The sequence below is a fragment of the Ambystoma mexicanum genome, chromosome 7q (assembly GCF_040938575.1).
Source record: "Ambystoma mexicanum isolate Mex_15411 chromosome 7q, UKY_AmexF1_1, whole genome shotgun sequence".
Lineage (NCBI taxonomy): Eukaryota > Metazoa > Chordata > Amphibia > Caudata > Ambystomatidae > Ambystoma > Ambystoma mexicanum.
Window position 1 is genome coordinate 139,689,284 of NC_090941.1, and position 21,004 is coordinate 139,710,287.

Sequence of the window (21,004 nt, forward strand, 5' to 3'; positions counted from 1 at the left end):
CCGCAGCAATGCACAGCAGTCAATGTCCGCACAGTAGGTGCAGCAGGAGCAGGGAGAGCACGTCCGAGGCGTCCAAGAAGCTACTGAAACTCAGAGGACCGGTACAACACAGAGGGTAACACCATCATAGACAGGAGACACGAGATGGAGCAGAGAAGAGTCAAGGCAGCTAGCAGAGGACTAGCGCACCAACAAAATGTGAATGGGAGGAGGAGTGACCAGCACCGGCAGAGGAGGACCCATAGAGGACAAGGGCAACGAACCCAGCAGCCTAGCTAAGTAGGCGTGCAGGGTAGGGTTGAATCAGGAGGGCCATGGCGTCAAGCTGGCAGTGGAGAGAGCGGGTCTAGTCCAGAGCATGAGGCAGAGGCCCTGCGTGCCCGCGAGTAATGAAGCAGGAAGGGGCCTGGCCACCCGGGGCTGGCGCGGGCCTGGTCCGAGTCTGGTCCACAGCTGCAGGCAACGGATCAGCGTGGAAGGCGTGCACTGCATGGTGTGTGGTAGGGGCGAAGCAGGTGGACTCAGTGTCCCGCCGATAGAAGAGAGAGCGGACAGATCCGGAGCAGTAGGCAGAGGCCCCGCACACCCGCGTGTGATGGAAGCGGGAAGGGACCTATCTGCTCAGGTTTGGTATGGGATAGGTCCGTATTAGGTCCGGAGCTGCAGGAAGGAGCTCTGCACGCCCACGTACGATGGAGGCAGAGAAATGTCCGTTCACCGGCGAAGCAATAGTTGGAGGGGAGGACCAAATCCCAGAGAAGCCTGGACCGGAGCAGTAGGCAGAGGTCTTGCACGCCCGCAGGATGAAGGCGGGAAGAGGCCTGGTCGCTGAGAAGCGGGCAGCGTTGCAGAACTGGAGAGAAGGTCCGATTCCTGGAGAAACTTGGTCCGGAGGATCAACAGAGATAAATATGCAGGAATGCAGTGTGGGGTAAGAAAAACTGCTAAAAAACTGCTTTTTTATGGTTTTGAAACAGCCCGAGGCATGGAGGCGCCGGGTCAAGCAGCCGAGCTTCTGCGCCCCCTTGTATAGATGCTGCTTAAACCCATTTTTAAACCCCTAACACACTGTATCTAACTGAAGGAGTGGCCATGGGTCTCTAATTGAGAAGAGTGTACGTTGCGTAGGTCATTACCAAATATCTAATCTTGATAAAACAATTGTCAAAGTCTTTAATTTATGAAAACTATATCAAAGAGTGGTTGTGTGTGCCCAATTGTGATTCCCAAAGGAAGAGAGCACTCTATCCTTTAGTTTAACGCGGCATATCTTTTTACATAAGAAGTTAAAGTGTATCTACTACTGAGGAAGAGAACAAGCATTGCCCAAGCCAAGAGCCTCCCTACATTAAAAGTGAAACTAGCCTTTCTCAGAGTTAAAAAGAAATCAATTGTAACAGTGAAGTTAATAACAGTGCAACTGGCCTAAGATACATGTATGCAAGCATTACCTGAAGCTAAGAGTGTGGCACCACAGTGTCTGGGTAATCATGTAGGCTGAGAAGGCTGGGTGAGTGAAACTGGCAGTTTCTAAAGACTATTTTGAAGTTGACACAACCTTTATTGCCAAAGACTGGCAGACAGAGAGAAGTGAGTCTTAAAGGCAAACCCAGGTTATTATTGTGGCAGACAGACAAGAGAGGCAAAGGGGCTGTCTATTTTGAAGAGAGATATTCAGAGGAAGAGTGTCCTGTCTACTTGAAGGTGTTGAAGTCCTTTAAAGTGTATCTTTTTGAAGTCTATCTAAAAGTATAAACCATTGAAGCTGTAGTCCAAAGTATTGAAGCTGTGGTGGTATATCTGGTTGTCAATAGATGCAACATTGTAGCAGCCTAAACACAGTGTAGTACTGTGAGACAAAGATGACCATTCTCATGGTGAGCCAGGTAGAAGTGAAGTTGTTGAAGTGGAAACAGCAGCAGTGAGAAGTCATCCTGACAAATATACCATTGTGAATTCTGAAACTGCAACTAATAAAACACTGACTGTTGACCAAGAACTGTGTATAACTGACAATTGTGGATAGTGCATTTCTTTGGTGGCAAGGCTTCTTGAAGAGGTGAAAAATCATGTGGTTGGGATTACCATTGGTGCCATTTGGTGGAAGTAGAACGTGGATATTTCACCAAGGAGAAGAAATTTGCTATCATTGTAACGTTGGTTAACAAACCTTACTTTGAAACATCAAGAACTGATTTGAGACATTTCTTTCTTTAGTTGAACTAACATGATTGACCTTGATTCCGGGGGAAGGGAATGCACCCAGAACTTCAGAAGGTTATTCAGAAACTATGAATGTTGTTTATGTAAGGTTGTAGTGTATTTGTTACATAGTGTGGGGGCTAGATATCCTATGCTAGAGTGTGTTCCCTTAGCTTTGGTTAGGCAGGGAAATCCTTATCGGAGTAGGGTTAGTGAAGCATTTTATGACATTTATTTTGAGAATAAAATGGCATGTTTTGATAAATCATCAAACAGTTGTCTGCCGTGTATTACTGACCCCTCAATGTTTTATGTAAGCTTACACTATTCACTCCCAAGCTACATGTACATTCTGATATTGAAAAATGTTTCTATAAACCCGGTGTTCATTCATACTGGTTCAGTCTGGAAAGAACACAGATCAGAGTTACAGATGATGTGCCCATGAACCAGTCTCCCTGAGCAGATGGCAATGTTCAGATACTGTGCTCCACACCTTGTAATATTATTTAAAAGTGGCTCCACCTATTACATGAAGGGCTATAGGATCTTAAGATTTTACTTTAGAGATCTATAAATTCTCTCTCACGCAACCTAATCACGAAAACTGTGGATGTGAATGGAAACTTATTTCTTTATCATAGCTTTTCTACAATATGAGAGGAAAATATAAAAGCCATAAATCTATTTACACAGAAAGTATATAGCCATAAAATAATAGTGCAGTGCTAGGGTAATATATGGCACACCGACATATGAAGACTTTCACATTATTTTGGATCTCTTTAGTACATAAATTAAATCGACCTTTCACAAATTGGATTTATAATCTCAGCATTTAGCCTAACATTGACATTCCAGTACCTCCACACAAGGTAGTAGCAGCCTAGGATGAACAAGACTCAACAACTCACCCTCCTTATATTTGATCTGGCACATGTTATATACCCAGGATTTCAGTCACTGTAAAAATTCTGCCAAGCGGCCTGAGTGTGGGACAACCGTGCCCTGTGATCTCCTTTGCTCACAAGAATAAATCCTATCCTTCATTAGTTGAGATGTGGGGCTAATGAAATCGATCAGTCATCCCCACACTTGATGCCTGTGGGGCAACACACATCAATGACCTGGGTACATCTGTTAAGATGCACCATGACTCAGTAACCAAATGTCACTAACTTGTCCCATCTTTTATCTCACTATATTAGTTCCGTTATAATAGGCACTAGATTTCCCCTAATTGCAGGGATCCTGCCAACCCCTAAAACCTTCCACTGCTTCTCCACCCCTTTAAGCCTTTTATAGCACACACCCCTCTAATGAGTCTGCTTGTCATCAATGGATAACGATGCCCAAAACATTTCCTGCATACCTCACCCGTGCCCAAATATGCAAGCTAGGCTCTGACCTCTTGATCCACACAATGGCACTTTACCTAATATTATGTGTGCAAGAGGAGAATCTGAAGACATTCTAAGTGGGTCTCCTCTCTGAAGGGACTCAGTTTACAACACCACTACCTGAAAACCAGTCTATTCCCTCTCCCTTCCGCCGTATACTCTCCTCACAGACAGCTCCTGCTTCCCTGTCCTGTCGTCATTGGCTTAGTAATATGTCAGTCAAGAAGTCATAAAGAAACAGCTACTCCCTTCGAGTCTACATGGTGACACTATGCTGCAAGGCACCCCTCAGGGCAGTACAGAGCCACCCATCCAACAAACAACCAGTATTACACATCTACCCTGGCACTACTCACCTCAAAGTTTAACCTCTTAAATCGCAGCCAGCTCTTCACCCATTGACTGCCCAGTTAAATAGGAAAATACCATTCGGAGCATTAACTAACGTGGGGGTTACATTTAGACCATACATATATTTTGTATGTGAGGTAAGCTTGCATTGGCTCTGCCATGCGATGCACATGTTTTGCATGTGATGAAAGCTTTCACTAACTCAGCCCATGTTGGGCACATTATGAATTGAAGAAAAGCCTCCACTGGCACAGACCATGATATAGATACATATAATTTTTGGACTGCCCCATCCCTTGTATACACATTTAATTTGAACATGGGGCAACCTTAAACTGATCCTGTACGTGCAGGACATATATTCTGCATTTGTGGAAAGCTTGTACTGGTGACCTTCCCAGGGTGAACACATTCCGCTTATGAGGAAAGCTTATATTGGCCCTTTGCATGCTATATATTTTACATGTGAGGCAAGCTTTCACTTTACTTTCCCTTGAAATATATGCACTTTCACAGCGTCGAGTATGTGGAAAACGAAGTGCCATTCCCAAGAGGCAGCTGTCGTGTATGTGAAGGAAGCTTGCAGTGCCCCATGTCCATGCTCTACTTGTTCTGTTTATTAGGGATGATTGCACTGAACTTCTACAGGAGCTGATGGAAGTTTGCACTGATCCAGACTGTGCTGTACCTGTTCTCTTACTGACACCAGATTGCACTGCTAATACTGTATTAGTTCTGATGAGGTACGCTTGATCTGCTAATGCATGCCCTTTAGCAGTTATGTATGTCAAAGTGGCTTACACTGCCTCTTGAACAATTTCTGTATGTGAGGAGTTGGTGCTCTGTCCATGTTCGTAAATTACTTGATCTGTAAGGGAGGGAAATCTGCACTGCACCTAACTCTACTATACCTGTTTTGTAGCATGGGGGGGGATGTGGGAAGCGTGCAGGGGAGGGAGCTTGTGCTGTACCTTGCTGAACCAGTCCTCTACTTGAAGAGAGCTTCCGCAGCTCCTACCCGTGCCATAACTTTTATGTGTGTGAGAGAATTCTGAACTATTGATGCACAAGCGGCACCTATTCTCTTTTTTTTTTATTCTACTTGTTACAATTTGCAAAACAAATTTACAAGAAAAAGAAAAAAAATGAAGAAATTGAAGAGTGGTGTTCCCAACTCCCCTCCCTTCCTTCCTTCCTCCCTCCCTCCCTCCAGATTTCTCAGCTGACAATTCTTTATAAAAACCAGGTAACCCAATCCTTCGGGGTTTCTGTTTTATATACATCTTTTACATCCCCCGACCTGGTTCTCCATTATGTTCTTAAAGCTTCAAGTTCATAAAGAATTGCGAAACCGCGATTACATAGGAGACATTGTCCCCCTCTATTAAGCGGTTCCACCAATCCTCTTTGTCGCAGGTTCTTGACTCCTTGAATAGATGTCCCAAATGTGCCGTTCTCAAACTTGACAGAGAAGAACAGGTCAGTAATAGATGTCGCAGTGATTCTGTATGGGTCTTGATTTTACATAACCGACAACTAGTGTCGTGGGTTAATTTTCTTATAGTTCTGATCTCATTTGTAGGCAGGAGATTCATTCACACTCGTAAGAAGGTGTCTCGAAGTATCTTACTTGGGAATTTTTTTAAATAATTCGGCAGGTCATTTAAGCCCCTTGTTGTTGGTGGCAAGTGCCTCATCAATTTGCTTCTCTGGTCCAGAGATGTCATCTGTATCCAGTCTTGTTCCTGCAATTTTCGTTTTACTTTATTCGGATTTTGAATAAGTTCTTCAGAAGGGTTTAATTTTACTAAGGTTTTTTGATGTTCTGTCATCCAGCACGTCAGGATTTTACTTTTCTGTTCTTTCATTTCCGTGTGGATGATGGACGTTACATTTAAGCAGGTGGTGGTCAAAGACTTCCTGTATAACATCAATGAGTTTCTAACAACCATTGATTCCAGTGATTGTAGACAAAGTTTATGGCGTATAGTCTTTGTTGGTGTTGACTGTGGTAGGTTCGGTGTGTGTTTCCAGAACACACCTTCTAGATGTTTAAAAAATTCTTGCGGTATAGTTGGCATTGCTTCGGCTCCATAAATCAGAGAGGGAACTACCTTACCCATGTAAAATTGAATCAAGGGGATTGCGGTGAATCTGCCAAATCTTCTGTCTATTACTTTCACTTGACTTGACAGTTTTCTTGCCTTTTCCAGTAGGTGGTCTTGCATTGGTCGCTCCTTTTTGTTGTTGCTCAGGATTACCCCCAGGTATTTGAAGTTCACCACTTGTTCTATTTTCTCCCCTCCCAAGGTCAAGCTAAAGACATTTTTTCGGGTGTTTTGTTTCTCCATGACCATGATCTTAGTTTTGACCTTATTTATCTCCAAGTTGTTCTGCTTTATATATTGCGCCAGTTCATTTAATTGGAGTTGGAGACCAATCGGGGTTTAATCCATCAGGATGAGATCATCCGCGTAGAGAAGTCTCGGGATCTTAACCTTCCCTACTGTAGGTGGAAAAGTCTGAATCTTCTGGTCAATTTCTTCAATGTCCCAGAGGTATAAGTTGAACAGGGTTGGTGCAAGGGGGCAATCCTGTTTTACTCCTCTTGCCGTTGGAATTAGCTCAGACAGCATTCCCCCTTGATTTAAGCACACTCTGATAGAGGTATCTTGATTAAGTGCTCTAAAAGGGCCCCAAGATGCTTTCCGGGCAGTTTCTTCGTGTCAGTTTCTCCCAGAGAGTTTCACGATTGACCTGGTCAAATGCCTGGACCAGGTCAATGAAAGCAAGATAGATCTTTGGGCTACCTTCTTGGATGTTACTTTTTAGAGTGGTTAACAGGAGGATGTTTGGTGCCGTTCCACTATCTTTCACGAAACCTGATTGTAGGGGGTCCTCGTGTCCCTTATTCCTCGACCATTTTTATAAGTTTTCCAACAACAATGATCCAAACACTTTCCCAACTACATCTAAAAGTGCAATCGGGCAGTAGTTCTTAGGTTGATCTCTAGGCCCCAGTTTATAGATCAGCACTATCGTTGCTGAAGTCCATTACTGAGGTATCGATCTTGCATTGATACAGTTTTTAATTACCTCATGGATGAAGATTGTCCATTCGGGGAGGTTTTCCTTCAGTTCTGCAGATGCACAAGCGGCACCTATTCCCTTTGAAGGAAGCATGAACAAGCTTGCACTGACCGTGTACACATTCTACCTGCTCTGTATGTGAAAGAAGATGGCACTTAACTTTAATGTATCTTGCCTATACTAACCATGTTTTCTGTATGAGGAAAGCAGTGTTTCAGCCAATGTTGTATCTGATCTTTTTGAAGGGTATCTGTGCTACTGCTATGCTGTGCGTCATCTCTGTAAAGGAAGCCTGCTCTGCTGCAGCTCAACAGCTGGGTATGTCCTATCTGGAAGAAGAGGAATCATGCACTGCTAATATCTGTGATGTAACTGATCTTTGTGTTTGGGAACATTATCATAGGTATGCCTTTATTGCACTCACCTTGTACGATGCTTTTCTTGCATGGTGCCCTTTTTGTATAAGATCACTTTGAACTACTGTTCAGTCTTGATATTCTTATTGTAACCATATTGTTATTTCCACACTGTAATGTCCTTGTTTTAATGTTGCCTTACATTCTCTTGAATCTACTCCTGCCTGAGATTTGGGCATTTTAGATATGAAAGCGAGAGCGTATAATTTTGCCAAAATCTTTGGACGTGTCTTGGATAAAGGTGATTCTGTTGTCTGTAATGAGGCATTTTATCAACTAACAACACATATTGTGGTCTATTCACATTTCAAGAAGGTATTTGACGCTGTTGAACTAACAAAATTTGAAGTCAAGCCGAATATCATCTGTATTTTCCTTAAATTGTGAACTCGGTTAGAAAGTGGCTAAGTGAATATGGACACATGATTCAGAACCAAATTAGATAAATTGTGCTGTTAAAACAAGACCCAAGGTGCTGATAAACAGAGACCAACATGGCCCTTGAGAGGAGAATGCTCAGTAGGGGTAGCTACCCGTCACTTCCAGGTCCCATTGCTTTATCAACAACATTGCAGTGGATCTTAAAATAACAGTGTGCATTTTAGCAGATAACACCTTCATATGCAAAAGTGTGATACCCAAGATTGTATACAAATAGTGCTCAGAGAATTGTCATGCAAGATGGACAACAGCTAATTGTACAATCATGCCTTTCCAGAGAAGTGGCCTTAACTGGAATTGAAGAGTGGTGGATAAGGTACTGGAAACTATAAAATCTCAGCAGTTTCTATAGGAATGGCCAAGATGGGGAAACCCCAAGAGAAAATCAAGATGAATGTGGATTTAGAGAACTAGAAGGGAAAAAAGCGTAATGTCAAGAGCCAAAAAAGGCCACATTTGCAAAAGCATAGGAACAATGACTGTTAACCTGGTGAAAGGCTATAATTTCATTATGCAACAAATAGTATAAACAGGGCTGCAAAGAACCAAAAGATGTATACAATGGAAGATAGAAGGTACCATTTAGGCTTACGTGGACGCATAACACAATTAAATTCTCCAGCAAAAGGGTGGCTAACTCATAAAACTGACATCCAGCAAGGAACATCTCAGTACGAGTTGCTAAAAAGGCATGGGTTAGACACCAGTGAGTGAAAATTGCGTGAAAGTAGAGGCAAAGCTTGAGGCCATGGAGTATAGGAACTGTAACATTCCCCAAGTTCAAGAAAGTTCCATAAAAGTGTCAAGATTACCTTTCACAAGTTCAAAGCAGGTTCCCTTCCCCAGTTTCAAGGCAGCACAGAGTTCCACACAATCCTCTGGGCTTCCCTTCACTAATTTCCAAGCAAAAGAGTTCAAAAGAAGAGGGTCCTGAGGCTCCGTCCTCAAGACAGCATTTACAGTGCATCAAGTCTCAGGGTTCCCTTCCCCAAGAAGTCAATGTAGTAATTACTATTGGTTTCTGTCTCTCAAAGTTCAGCGCAACTCCAGGCCCACTTGACCCTCCTTCCGTTTTACCCCACCAACTCACTTACAGTGCTCCTTCTTGGTATATTTCACAATATCTTTGGTTTTCCCTGGTCTAGGCGCAGTTGTCAGACCACGCAGTCCACCCATCATACGTCGATCAACCAGGAAAGCAAGGTTCTACAGCACACTCAGGCTCTTCTGCATTTGCCCCTGTGTCCAAATTCACCTTCACTCTGCTTATCCTTGTTGGCCTCCTGGCATCTCCTGGTTGGCCTCTTAGCTTTGCCATAATGTGTCACACTCCTTTTGCCAGTTTTTGGCCTTGCTGCACTGTATCCATTCATAGAAGTTCCCTTGGACGGGGGTCTTATGTATTCCCCAACTTTCTGTCACACTCTTTAACACTAATGCTCTTTTCCGTAAATTGCATTTTAAAAAAAGGGCACTTTCCCCTTTAACTTTCATCCACTATTAGCTGTGCTCATAAAGTTTTCATCCAATTCAACATTCAATGTGTGTAGTTTCACTTTGCTTCAATGTTTCAATTCAGTTCGGTATTCAATGTTTATGATTGAACTCTTCCTCAAGTTTTCATTCAGTTCGTAGCCCAGCATGCATAATTTAACGTAACCCCAAGTTTTCATTCAGTTCGGGAGTCAGTATGCGTTTTACAGCACTTTTGTGTTCATAAGTACGCCCTAGGAACTCCCCCGGGCTGGAGTGACATCTCTTTCCATTCACCGGTCCCCAGCATTCCTCCTCCACTGGCTACGCAGCTTCTAGTTTGCTTCACTGGTGATCGGGCCAGTCTCTGCCAGCCCCGCTTGCATTTCGGGTGTTTCTGAGCATACGCTGGCAGTTCTGCTCTCCTTCACGGACTCGGACAGCGTCCTCTCTCCCTACTGCCGCTCGCAGCACCATCTGCCTCCTCTGGACAATGGAGGCTCCCACTCCCGTGGAGCCTAACGGCTCGACCTGCCTTGGGCTCCACAGGTTGTCTGGCACATCGGCCAGTATCCTGGCTTCCTCTCAGGCCTCACCAATACGGGTCCCCTTCTGGTCGCTCTCGCACAGGCCTTCCTGTTGCTCTCCCTGCTGTTCCATGGATCTCCCTTTATACACCGGCAACCACTTGACAGGTTGCAGGTGTGGATTTCGAATTGGGCTTGCCTGGCCATAGTAAAAGGGACATGCCTGTCTTTCAAAGCACTCTGTAGGCAACATCTTTGTCCCAGTACCAGAGTGGTGAAGAACTAGTTACTCTTACCTTGTAACGTTCTTTCGATGGGATGTTCCTCCGACGTATTCCTTATCTTAGATATAAATCCTTCAGCTTTGCTGGCCTCGGAAAATTTTTTCGCCAGAGGGCGCTGCGCGTCGATGATCGCCGAGTCGATGACCCTCGACGGCCTCCGTGCCGACGTCGACGTCATCCTGCCTATAAAGGCCGCGCGCAGCGTCCGTTGCTCAGTTCCGTTTTGTAGTCCCCAGTAATGTTTTTGGATTAGACTAATCACCTTGAAGGAGCATAGGCTGCAAACCCACAGGAAGTCATACTGCGGGGATGGATGGGAGGGTCGATAAGGAATACGTCGGAGGAACATCCCATCGAAAGAACGTTACAAGGTAAGAGTAACTAGTTCTTCGAAGGGATTGTGTCCTCCGACGTATTCCTTATCTTAGATAGACTCCCATAGCAGTGGTATTGTGACTGGAGGCGGGAGTAATAAAAGTTATGTTACCCTTCCAGAATGGACAGAGTGTAACACAGCCTTGCCGAATCTAGTTTCTTGACTAGAGGAGGAATCCAGGCTATAGAATTTGGTAAATGTATGTGCGGACGACCATGTGGCAGCCGCACATATATCTCGAATTGGCACCCCTCTTTGAAGGGCTGAGGATGTTGCGATACCCCTGGTAGAATGAGCCCTTAGATTTTGAGGAGGCTCCTTTCCTGCCAATTTGTAGCACTCCAGAATGGCTAAAATAATCCATCTGGAGATGGTTTGTTTTGTTATTGGAAGGCCCAACTTATGTCCTGCATAACCTACAAAGAGTTGGTCTGCTTGTCTGATCTTAGCCAATCTGCTGATATAGAAGCTCAAGGCTCGCTTAGGGTCCAGCCTGTGCAGTCTCTCTTCCTCCTTCCCCGGATGAGGAGGAGGGTAGAAAGAAGGTAATATAATCTTCTGAGTGATGTGAAACTCCGAGACTACCTTCGGGAGGAAGTTAGGCTTCACCTGAAGAACAACTTTGTCCTTGTAAAAGATTGTATGTGGAGGTTTACACGATAAGGCTTGCAACTCGCTAACCCTTCTAGCAGATGTCAATGCTATTAGCAAAACAGTTTTGAGGGTGAGAAGCTTCAATGAACAAGAGTGTAGTGGTTCAAAAGGGGCACCCTTTAGGAAGTTTAAAATTAGGTTTAAATCCCATAAGGGAACTTGAAAAGGTTTCGGGGGATAAACATTAGTTAATCCTTTTAGGTATTGTATTACCAATGGAATTTTGAAGTATGAAGGCTCCTCTGCAGTGCGCTTAAAGATTGATAGCGCTGCGAGATAGCCCTTAATTGTGCCAACCTGTAGGCCTGAATTAGCCAGGTAAAGTAAGAATGACAACACCATAGGTGTACCACAAGAAAAGGGTTCAATATTCTTTTCTCTGCACCAGCTGCAAAATTTGTTCCAACGGCAGCGGTATAGAGTTTTAGTTGCCGGCCTTCTGGCCGAAAGCAACACCTCCATAACATCATCCGGAAGGTCCCAATCCTTGTACCTCAACCTTTCAGACACCAAGCGTGAAGGTTGAGGGTCTTGATGGCTGGATGGAGAACCTGACCTTCCTTCTGCGAGAGAAGATCCTCTCTGTATGGCAGTCGAATTGGAGGGCAGATGGACATGTCTAGAAGGTCCGGGTACCACGTTCTCCTGGCCCAATCCGGGGCAATTAGGATCATGGTCTTCCGAAACCTTCTCAACCTCCTGATCATTTGAGGAATGACAGGGACCGGAGGGAACGCGTACAGAAGTGGGAACTCCCAGTCCACTACGAACGCATCTCCTAGAGCTCCTCTCGGGGGAAATTCCCTTGAGCAAAATCTGTCGCACTTCCTGTTGATACTGGTGGCGAACAGATCCACTTGAGGGGTTCCCCAAAGGGCGAAGATCTCTTGAAGGACTTCCTGAGCTATCTCCCACTCGTGAGAGACTGTGCTCTGCCTGCTCAGAGCGTCCGCTGTCAAGTTCTTCTCTCCGGCTAGGTGAATTGCCGATAGAGAGATTCCTTCCTGAATTGCCCAAAACCAGAGCTGCATCGCCTCTCTGCACAGTGGTAGTGAGCCTACGCCTCCTCTTTTGTTGAGGTAGTGCATGGCCACTGTATTGTCCGTCATTATTAGGACGTTTCTTCCCCGTACAGACGGCAGAAAAGCCTTCAGCGCTAGTCTGATGGCTCTCAGCTCCAACAGGTTGATATGTAGTCTGGACTCCGATGGAGACCAACGACCGCTGATGGTCAAGTCGTTGGCGTGAGCTCCCCACCCCGTGAGTGAGGCATCCGTGACTACTGTTATCTCCGGCCATGGTTGCCAAAACATTTCTCCTTTCAGGATGTTCTCCCGACAGGCCCACCACTGAAGGTCTCGGGCTACTTTGACCGGGATCCGAAGGAGATCTGTCATCCTTCCTGAGAACTGTGACCACTGAGTTCTCAGTGCCCACTGGAGGGATCTCATTCTTAGGCGAGCCTCCGGCACGAGGAATATGCAGGATGCCATGAGGCCTAGCAACCTCAGAAAGTCGTAGGCTGGGAGATATTGGGCATTCTGAAATCTGATGACCATCTGCAGAATATCTCGAGCCCTCACCTCTGGTGGCAAGGCTTTTCCCAGGGAAGTGTCCAGGACTGCTCCAATGAATTGGAGTCTCTGTGATGGTATCATCTGTGACTTCTTTAAATTGAGGGAGAAGCCCAGCTTGTGAAGGAAGTGGCAAACATAATCTAGTTGTCTCTGAGCCTGTTCCGAAGATACAGCTCTGATCAACCAATCGTCTAGGTAAGGGTAGACATGAATCCCTTCCCTCCTTAGACTTGCAGCCACAACCGACATTAGCTTGGTAAAGACCCTCGGGGCGGAGGTTAGCCCAAATGGCAGAACTCGAAATTGATAATGAGAGCTGCCAATTGCGAACCTCAGGTATCTCCTGTGCCTGGGATGGATCGGCACATGGAAATAAGCGTCCTGGAGGTCTAGAGATACCAACCAGTCCTGAAGCTGGAGGGCCTGAAGGATCTGAGAGAGAGTCACCATCTTGAACTTGTCCTTTCGGAGGAATTTGTTCAATTCCCGTAAGTCTAAGATGGGTCTCAGTCCTCCGTCCTTCTTCGGTATTATGAAGTAGGGGGAGTACCAACCCTTGTTCCTTTCCGCTACAGGTACCAGTTCTATGGCACCTTTCTCTAGCAGGTCTAAAACCTCCTGCAAGAGGAGCGGATCTGGAAGCTTCAAAGGGTTGTTCCCCGGTGGATGACTCTGAGGGATATGTAGGAAGGGCAGGCAGTAACCTTGGGCCACTGTCTCCAGAGCCCCAGCATCTGACGTAATAGCCTGCCATTCCGTCAGATGGTGAGTTAACCTGCCCCCTACTGGTGTTCTGTGAGGGGAGACCTCAGAGTGGTTTTGAAGCGGCTGATGCAGTTGCCGAAGGTAAAGTGGCTCCTGCTCCTGCGGGTGCGGCTTTCTTTCCCCTACCCCGTCCACCACGGGTAAATCTTCCTTGGCCTCTTTGAGCCGGTCGTCCCCTGCCCCTTCCATATGAGGAATAGTAACGAAAGGACCGTCCTCTCCACGATGATCCCGAAGGACGAAAGGTATTCTGACGGATAGCAGCTCCCAATGACTTGGCTGCTGCCTTGGACGTTTGCAGTTTCTCCAAACTGTCATCCGCCTTCTTTCCAAAGAGGGTAGAACCGTCAAAGGGCATATTCAAAAGCCTGGTCTGCACGTCAGAGGCAAAACCAGACTTCCTCAACCACGCATGCCTGCGGATTGTGGTACTTGCCGCCATGGCCCTGCTGATACTGTCAGCAGAATCTAGGCCAGTTTGTAGGGTCTCGCACATCGCATCTTTACCATCCCTGATGATGTTTAAAAATGCGTCCCTTTCCTCTCCTTCTTGGAGGCAGTCAGCCGCTGATGAAGCGCACTCCCAAAGGGTGTGGCTGAACCTAGCGAGCGTACAGGTCGCGTTAATAGACTTTAACGCCATGCTACAGGCAGAAAAAACCTTCTTAGCCATGGCATCATACTTTTTGTCATCCCTATCCTGCGGAGCAGTGGGGTATGCAGATGTGCTGCCTGATGAGGTTGCAGCCTGTACAACCAAGCTCTCAGGAGTAGGGTGTTTTGACAAATATTCAGGGTCAGAACTAGCCACCCTGTATTTTGTTGACAGTTTTTTATTCACTGCCGGGATAATTTCTGGCGTTTCCCAGTTTGTCAAAATCCTTCTCTGTAGAGCAGAGTGAAATGGAACCACAGGATCCTCCTGTGGGCCCTTGTCCAGTATGTCAGTGAGGTCATCCTGCTGAAAGGCAGGAGAAGGTGCAGACCAACCCATAAATTCTATGATTCTAGACATCAGAGCTCTATATGGAGTCTCCGCATGTTCTCCTGGGTCTGGTTTGATAAATTCTGCTTCAGGAGAAGTGTCCAAGCCACTAGCTTCCTGAAGTGCATCCTGAAGATTTTTTAATCTTCCTTCCTCAGAGGCGAAAGTCTCTGGCTCTGGTGATGTGGTCCTCTGTAAATCAATATCTTGGTCTGAATCCTCCCTTTCCTCAAAAATCGAGGTTAAAGGGGGATACATTGGTTTTTGGAATGGTATAAACCCCATTTCCAATGCAGAAGGAGCCATCATCACAGGCCTTGAAAACGTCGATGTCGTCGACACCGACGTGAAAGTACTCGAAGGCGCCGTGAAAAGCGTCGAGAAATGTGTACTAGGCCTCGAAGAACTCGAAAGGATCGGAGTCCTGCTCGAGAACGACGTCGACGTTCTCGGCGTCGAGTCGGAGGTCTTTTGTCTAACCGTTGGCTGTGGAGTAGCCGTGGTTCTTTCCTTCACCGGCGTCGATATCGGCGTCGACGTCGGCGTCGACTCGATCGACTGATGCGCCGATGAATCCTTCGACAACGGCGTCGATGGCGCCGACCTCTGTTTCGAAGGAGTTTTCGACGATGGCGTCGATGATGCTTTATCTCCCGATGGCCCGAGGCGCTTTCGGGTTGACTTTTCCGCCGGGTACTGCGACTCGCGGCGTTTAGATTTTTTGGGTTTTTTACCCGGGGTATCACCCTCAGCTGTCTTCGAGGGGGACGAGGCCGCTTTCTCGAAGACGCTTAGCATCTTTTTCCTGAATTCCTCCCACTCAGCTTGCGAGCTGCGTTTTGTGGGGCAATGAACTCTCTCAGGAGAACTCGACGAAGATGACGAAGGGGATCTCCTACGTCTCTTCTTCGAGTGTCTCGATGTCGACGAGTGGTGGGAGCCACTTCGTGATCTAGATCGAGAGTGTTTTTTATGGTGAGGAGACGAACGTCTCGACTCTACCGAAGAAGCTTTCGAGGAAGTTAAAGTTGACCTACCTCTCTCGAGCTTCCCCCTACGCTCCTTCAAGGCTTTCGCCGTCATGGAAAGGCATTCCTCACACTCCGAACTCTGGTGCGTGATTCCCAGACACCACAAACAGACCCTGTGAGGGTCCGTCAACGACATTTTCTTCCCGCAGTCTCGGCACTTTTTGAAACCGGACCGAGGGGTCGTCGGGTCGGAGGAGGATGCCATCGATATCGAGGTAAATAGTAGTTATTATATACGTTATCTTGACGAGAACTGAGCAACGGTGTTCCGAGGCACAACGAAGCGCGGAAAAACGGAACTGAGCAACGGACGCTGCGCGCGGCCTTTATAGGCAGGATGACGTCGACGTCGGCACGGAGGCCGTCGAGGGTCATCGACTCGGCGATCATCGACGCGCAGCGCCCTCTGGCGAAAAAATTTTCCGAGGCCAGCAAAGCTGAAGGATTTATATCTAAGATAAGGAATACGTCGGAGGACACAATCCCTTCGAAATTAAGTTTTAGTGTTCATTACTCTTAGTAACCTCTTCCTCGTCTCTGTACTGTCAGAGGGAAAATGAGGGGAGCTGTTTTGCAATAACCTATAAAGGTCGGGGGAGAGTTAGGTTGGTCAATAGGGAAAGGGGATACCATGTCTCACCTGAGGGAAGCTCACTCCCAATCCCCAAGAACACTCCACCCACGTCATCCTCCCTCACTTTTCAACCCCCAGGGTCAGGATCCAAAAGCAATGGTCTTTCCCTGGCCACCTGAGAAGGGGATCCGAGGGGGGCGGGGAGGAGTGAGAATACCCTCAGGTTTCTCACAATACCCATGTAGGTAGCGATCAGAGACAAAATAAAACTGGTCAAATGTAAATACACAAACCAAATACAATATAGGAGAGCTTAGATCTTTGAGGCGGGTTGTAGTGCCAGGGCTTTAGGTAGGATTTTAGAATAGGTGTATTTTTGTCAATATTTATTTAAGTTGAGTAAAATAATTTTTTAGGGATCAAAAAACTAGTTTCCATTCCCAAAATGGGTAGGTTGAGTGAATATAGATTTCTGCTCTGAAACAGATACATTTTCATAATCCGCGCTACCTTGTATAAAGCAATTCATTTTCTTTTTTTCAGACAGGGATAATGGTACCGCTGCTTCTGCCCTTTGTGCTCTGCTTGCACTGCTTGTAGCACTGATCGGAACATATCCATGGAGCCGTTTGTGTAAGCTGGGGACAGACATTTTTGTGTTTGTTGCTTCCTATTCTTTGTAGGCAGCATTGGTCTTTTTTAGGGAATAAACGTATCTGCTATACTGCCCATCTGTAAGGCTGAGTAAAGTGTGTTACCTACTTCTGTATGGTGTAAGACCAAAGTAGGTACTCTTTAACAAATAGTATGGGACTGCAGAATTAAAAAAGGTCTTACTAGCAGGAAAAAGCAAGAATCATCTGTGCAGCCTTAAGTCGGAAACCTAAGGTAAAAGCTTGCATTACTGGGCGTGAAGGATAACAGGAAATTATTACAATTTACTCAAGCCTTTTCTTGAATAGCATCAATGATTTGAAGGAGGGGCCTAGTGGCTGTCATGTTCAACCCTCCCCTAGTGAAGATCGATTCCTAAAAGGGATGGATAGATGGGTGTCCAAAATGCTTTTTTTTTTTAAAAAAGGAGGACATGTTACGTATGTTTGTCGTGTACAAAGGGAAGAGGGGTCGTGCACATGAGAGAGGGACACAGGAAGTTGAATAGGGGGATGTCTCCACCAATGTATGGGGTGTGCAATAATTGAGTTAGAGATGAAGCCTGTGAATGTGGTCCAATAAACAAACCGCTCATTGCATTGGACTGTTGGTGGATGGTTTATTCTTCACCATAAAAAAAACAATAAAATGATATTGAATAGTGTCTCATTGTGGCAGATTTGCCTAAAGGTTACATACAACAAGTCTCTCAGAAAGCCATTTGTGTGAGGGCATCCAATGGTAAACAAGGCACGCTCTCTCCTAGCAACTTTCTGTTAGGTGTTGCATCACATCCAGAAGCAGTATCTGAGCACAGGGATAGTGCAAGCTTTCTGCCCACTACATTGAAAATGATATGATTAATCCCTTACTCTAGGAAATGTGTTAAAAACGCACTCTGGGAAACTGCTTAGACAAAACTATTGAAGGATTCCCTATTTTTGATGTACAATTTGGTATTTGTTCTCACCTCTGTAATCCGCATATTAATTTGACAGCAAAGATCACACACAGAGCAGAGATGCATAAAAACAATAGACTGCATATAATGAATTAACACAATGTTAATTAGTTTGGATTGCTCCACCAACCACCCTCAAATTTTCACCAATGAATCCATTTTTCAAGTAGGCACACTTTACCTGGATTCTCCTGATACTGATGATCGCCTCGGCTACCTTCTCAATAGCCGATGGGAAGAAAAGAGTGACCGTCAGTCTCACCGCCCCATACAGTGACACAGCGACAAACACCCTACTGGCGGTGATCACATTGCCCAGCAGAACGTAAGTGGTGAAGGTCACAAACACAATGATTTTGCTTGAAACAAAGAAAGATGCCAAATTTATTCCACGGAGGTAAGAGCTTCGAAGGACCTTAGCAATCTCCTTCCTAGGATACAAAAGAAAAGTGGAGGGATCAAATAGAGTTTCATTATGTCAGTGAGGTCAAAAAACTATTGGCAATGAGATTGTAGATTGTTTACTAGGCCATTTCGATTCACATGACGATCCTACCTTTTCCATTAAACAAAAGAGCACAAATGGGTTGTAAATCGATAGAACATACTTAGTTTTAAGCACCAGAAGTATAAAGTGTGTACAGATAACGCAAAGGATTCAAAATGGCACACCCAAAATTTCTAGTAGTCTGCATATGGATTTGTGGTTCCTCTCTAACAAATGTTCTCTGAAACAATGTCATGGCAGTGCCTGCAACGTGCAGCACTTATTTCTATCCACAGCTTCTCTATGCCAAGACACTGCAACCTTTGGTTCTCAGGATGTCTTATGTACTAAATTCTCATCAATACTAGCAAGCATAGCCAGTGATGGGGGGGGGGGAGGGAGTCCTCCAAAGCATCGGAATATCGGCAGGGTGCAGACCCCTGCTGTACACTGACACTAATGCACCCTTCACACTCCTAGAAAGCAGCTATTTTACAGTCACGGCTGCACACTCTCCGATGCAAAGTCACGAGTGGCTGATACTTGATGTGCTTGGTTCAAAATCAGTTTCTTTACCTTTTCCTAACTATTATCATCCATTTTTCAGACAGCAAACAAATCTTCCATACACTCCCAACTACACTGCCAAAAGAATCTTCACAATAATCTGCCAATATCCTCTCCAACTCTCCCCTTCCCCAGAGACATGCACATAACCCTATGGAGGGGCTTTATACTTTCATATAGTGTTTCCAATTATTTTAAAGCACGTGTTGCGAATCCTTTTGGCAATGTAAGAGTGGTGTTTTGGCGCTGTAACAGTGGCTGCACGTTAGTGAAGTTACATTAAGGCAGTAGGTCAGTTTCAGCGCACTGGTTGGCCAGGTTACACTGACATAGTATTTCATTCAACACCCTTAACACCCACCCCAACATGCTAACAGTGACCATCCCTCTGATCATCTGATGCTGTAACAGAACACATATTGAAGAAAGGAAATGTTAAATACATCCTAGGATGCACACCCAGTGCTATAGAAATATTACTCCACATGTCATCTCATATCTCTGCTTCCTTAGAAACTTGCTTATTTGTTATTCAGAATTCATTAAGCCGCCAGAGCCCTTCATTCCTGTGCCAAGGGAAAAATGCCTCAGATTATCAACAAATGCTGACCAGCTGCATTCGGCAAAGCCATTGAAGAGAATATTTCCCTGTGGTAAAAAAAGCTTAGATTTTTAATAAACTAAGCCAGAGATCATTGCCACAGTATGTTTTGAGATGCTGTGCCACTAATCTCTGATGTTATGCTGCACTAGGACGAGTGTTACATTTTACAACAGAACAAATGCCTAGCCATCAGCTCATTAAGTTAAGTGCTCACTTCTGATATCTCACTGCAAACTGCAATTACAGGTTCAAAGCTAAAAAAAAGGCCTACTCAGCCTTTCACTTGGCAGAGCAAAATCAGTGACGTACCATTGACTGGTGATAATAACAGCTAATATTGAAATGCTTAGAAGCCAGAGGAATCCAGGATGAATATTTTATATATCAACGTCTCCATCTCTTAGGCAGACCCTCAAGGTATTTTCTGAAAATATATGGGTCTTCTTTCGAGCATATGATGGTCATAAAAAGACACTATTGGGACACCTTTTTTACTTCGCTGATCAAACTATTTAAAATAAATATTTCAAAAATGCATTTTAGGTACTACCCATCTACACTGAACTCCAATGGGTAGCTCAATAAAAGATCATGGTTTCAAGTTTTGAATATGCTGCATTTTTTTTGTTCCTCCAGGGGTTGTGAGATATGAGGAGCCCTTCAATCTCTCAAGACCAAAGAGTTTGTGAAGGGAATGGATGATGGCAGTGCTGTCTGGCCTGCTTCAAGCTACCTGTCAATATGTCAATGTAGGAAATCAATTATTTTGTTACATAGATGTAATTATGGATTTTTGATATTGACATTTTGAAATTAAGTTTAAGCAGAATGCTCAGGCTACACAATTACATCCCTGGCAGCAGTGCACATAAGACTTTGGCTAATTTAGTGATTTCTGTTAAGTAAAAAAGCTGCAGCCCGGAAAGGGTGGAGAATAAATCTATGCTTTTGCCCAAGGATAGTTCATTGACATTCCACAGCTCCCAGCTATACTCTATACAATAAAAGGTTCAAGATTAAAGAACAGTATTTGGGATATTGTCAGAATCTGCCATTCTGTAAACTATCTCTTTTTGTAATGTTATGTTTGAGGATCTGCCTCGTATTTGGTTGTGCACGTGTTTTAGTGTGCACTGAGGCACTGTAAGAAACGGTTAAGAAATACAACCCTTGGGGTGGCAGGTAATTTAATGTGCCCTCTTTTCTTTTTTGATCTATGTAGGATATGAAAGCGGACACTGTTCTTTTTAGTGAACTGGTCAGTTCTCCTACTCTAGCGAGTGAACCAGTAACATGGCCACACTTCTTATTGAGACTCTATATGGCAGATGACCTATTTATATTTTTGCTATTGTAGTTTCTCCTGTGTAAGGCTTGAGATAGGACTATATATCGGTTTGCTTTTCTTCCACTAATCCAATACTTAATGAAAAACAAAAAAGTAAAGTGCAGGAGTTGCAGCCAATCAGGCCTCCACCCCAAAGTCAGCGAGATGGGTATCAAAGGTAGGAGCCTCCCTCAAGAGGACAGTCTGCATGTGTGAAACAGAGAGAAGGGCCCTGCAGCAGAAACAGGAGAAGCTTCA

The 21,004-nt window shown here is 45.0% G+C and overlaps 1 protein-coding gene across 2 annotated transcripts in view; it reads right to left on the reverse strand.

Moving 5' to 3' along the window:
- ABCC4 (ATP binding cassette subfamily C member 4 (PEL blood group)) overlaps positions 1-21,004 on the reverse strand; it is a 2,280,107-nt gene that overhangs the window by 1,491,633 nt on the left and 767,470 nt on the right. For both annotated transcript variants that reach the window (XM_069639145.1, XM_069639144.1), the window contains exon 8: positions 17,943-18,192. In XM_069639145.1, the coding sequence (XP_069495246.1) occupies positions 17,943-18,192 (250 nt within the window). The remainder of the gene's footprint in view (positions 1-17,942; positions 18,193-21,004) is intronic.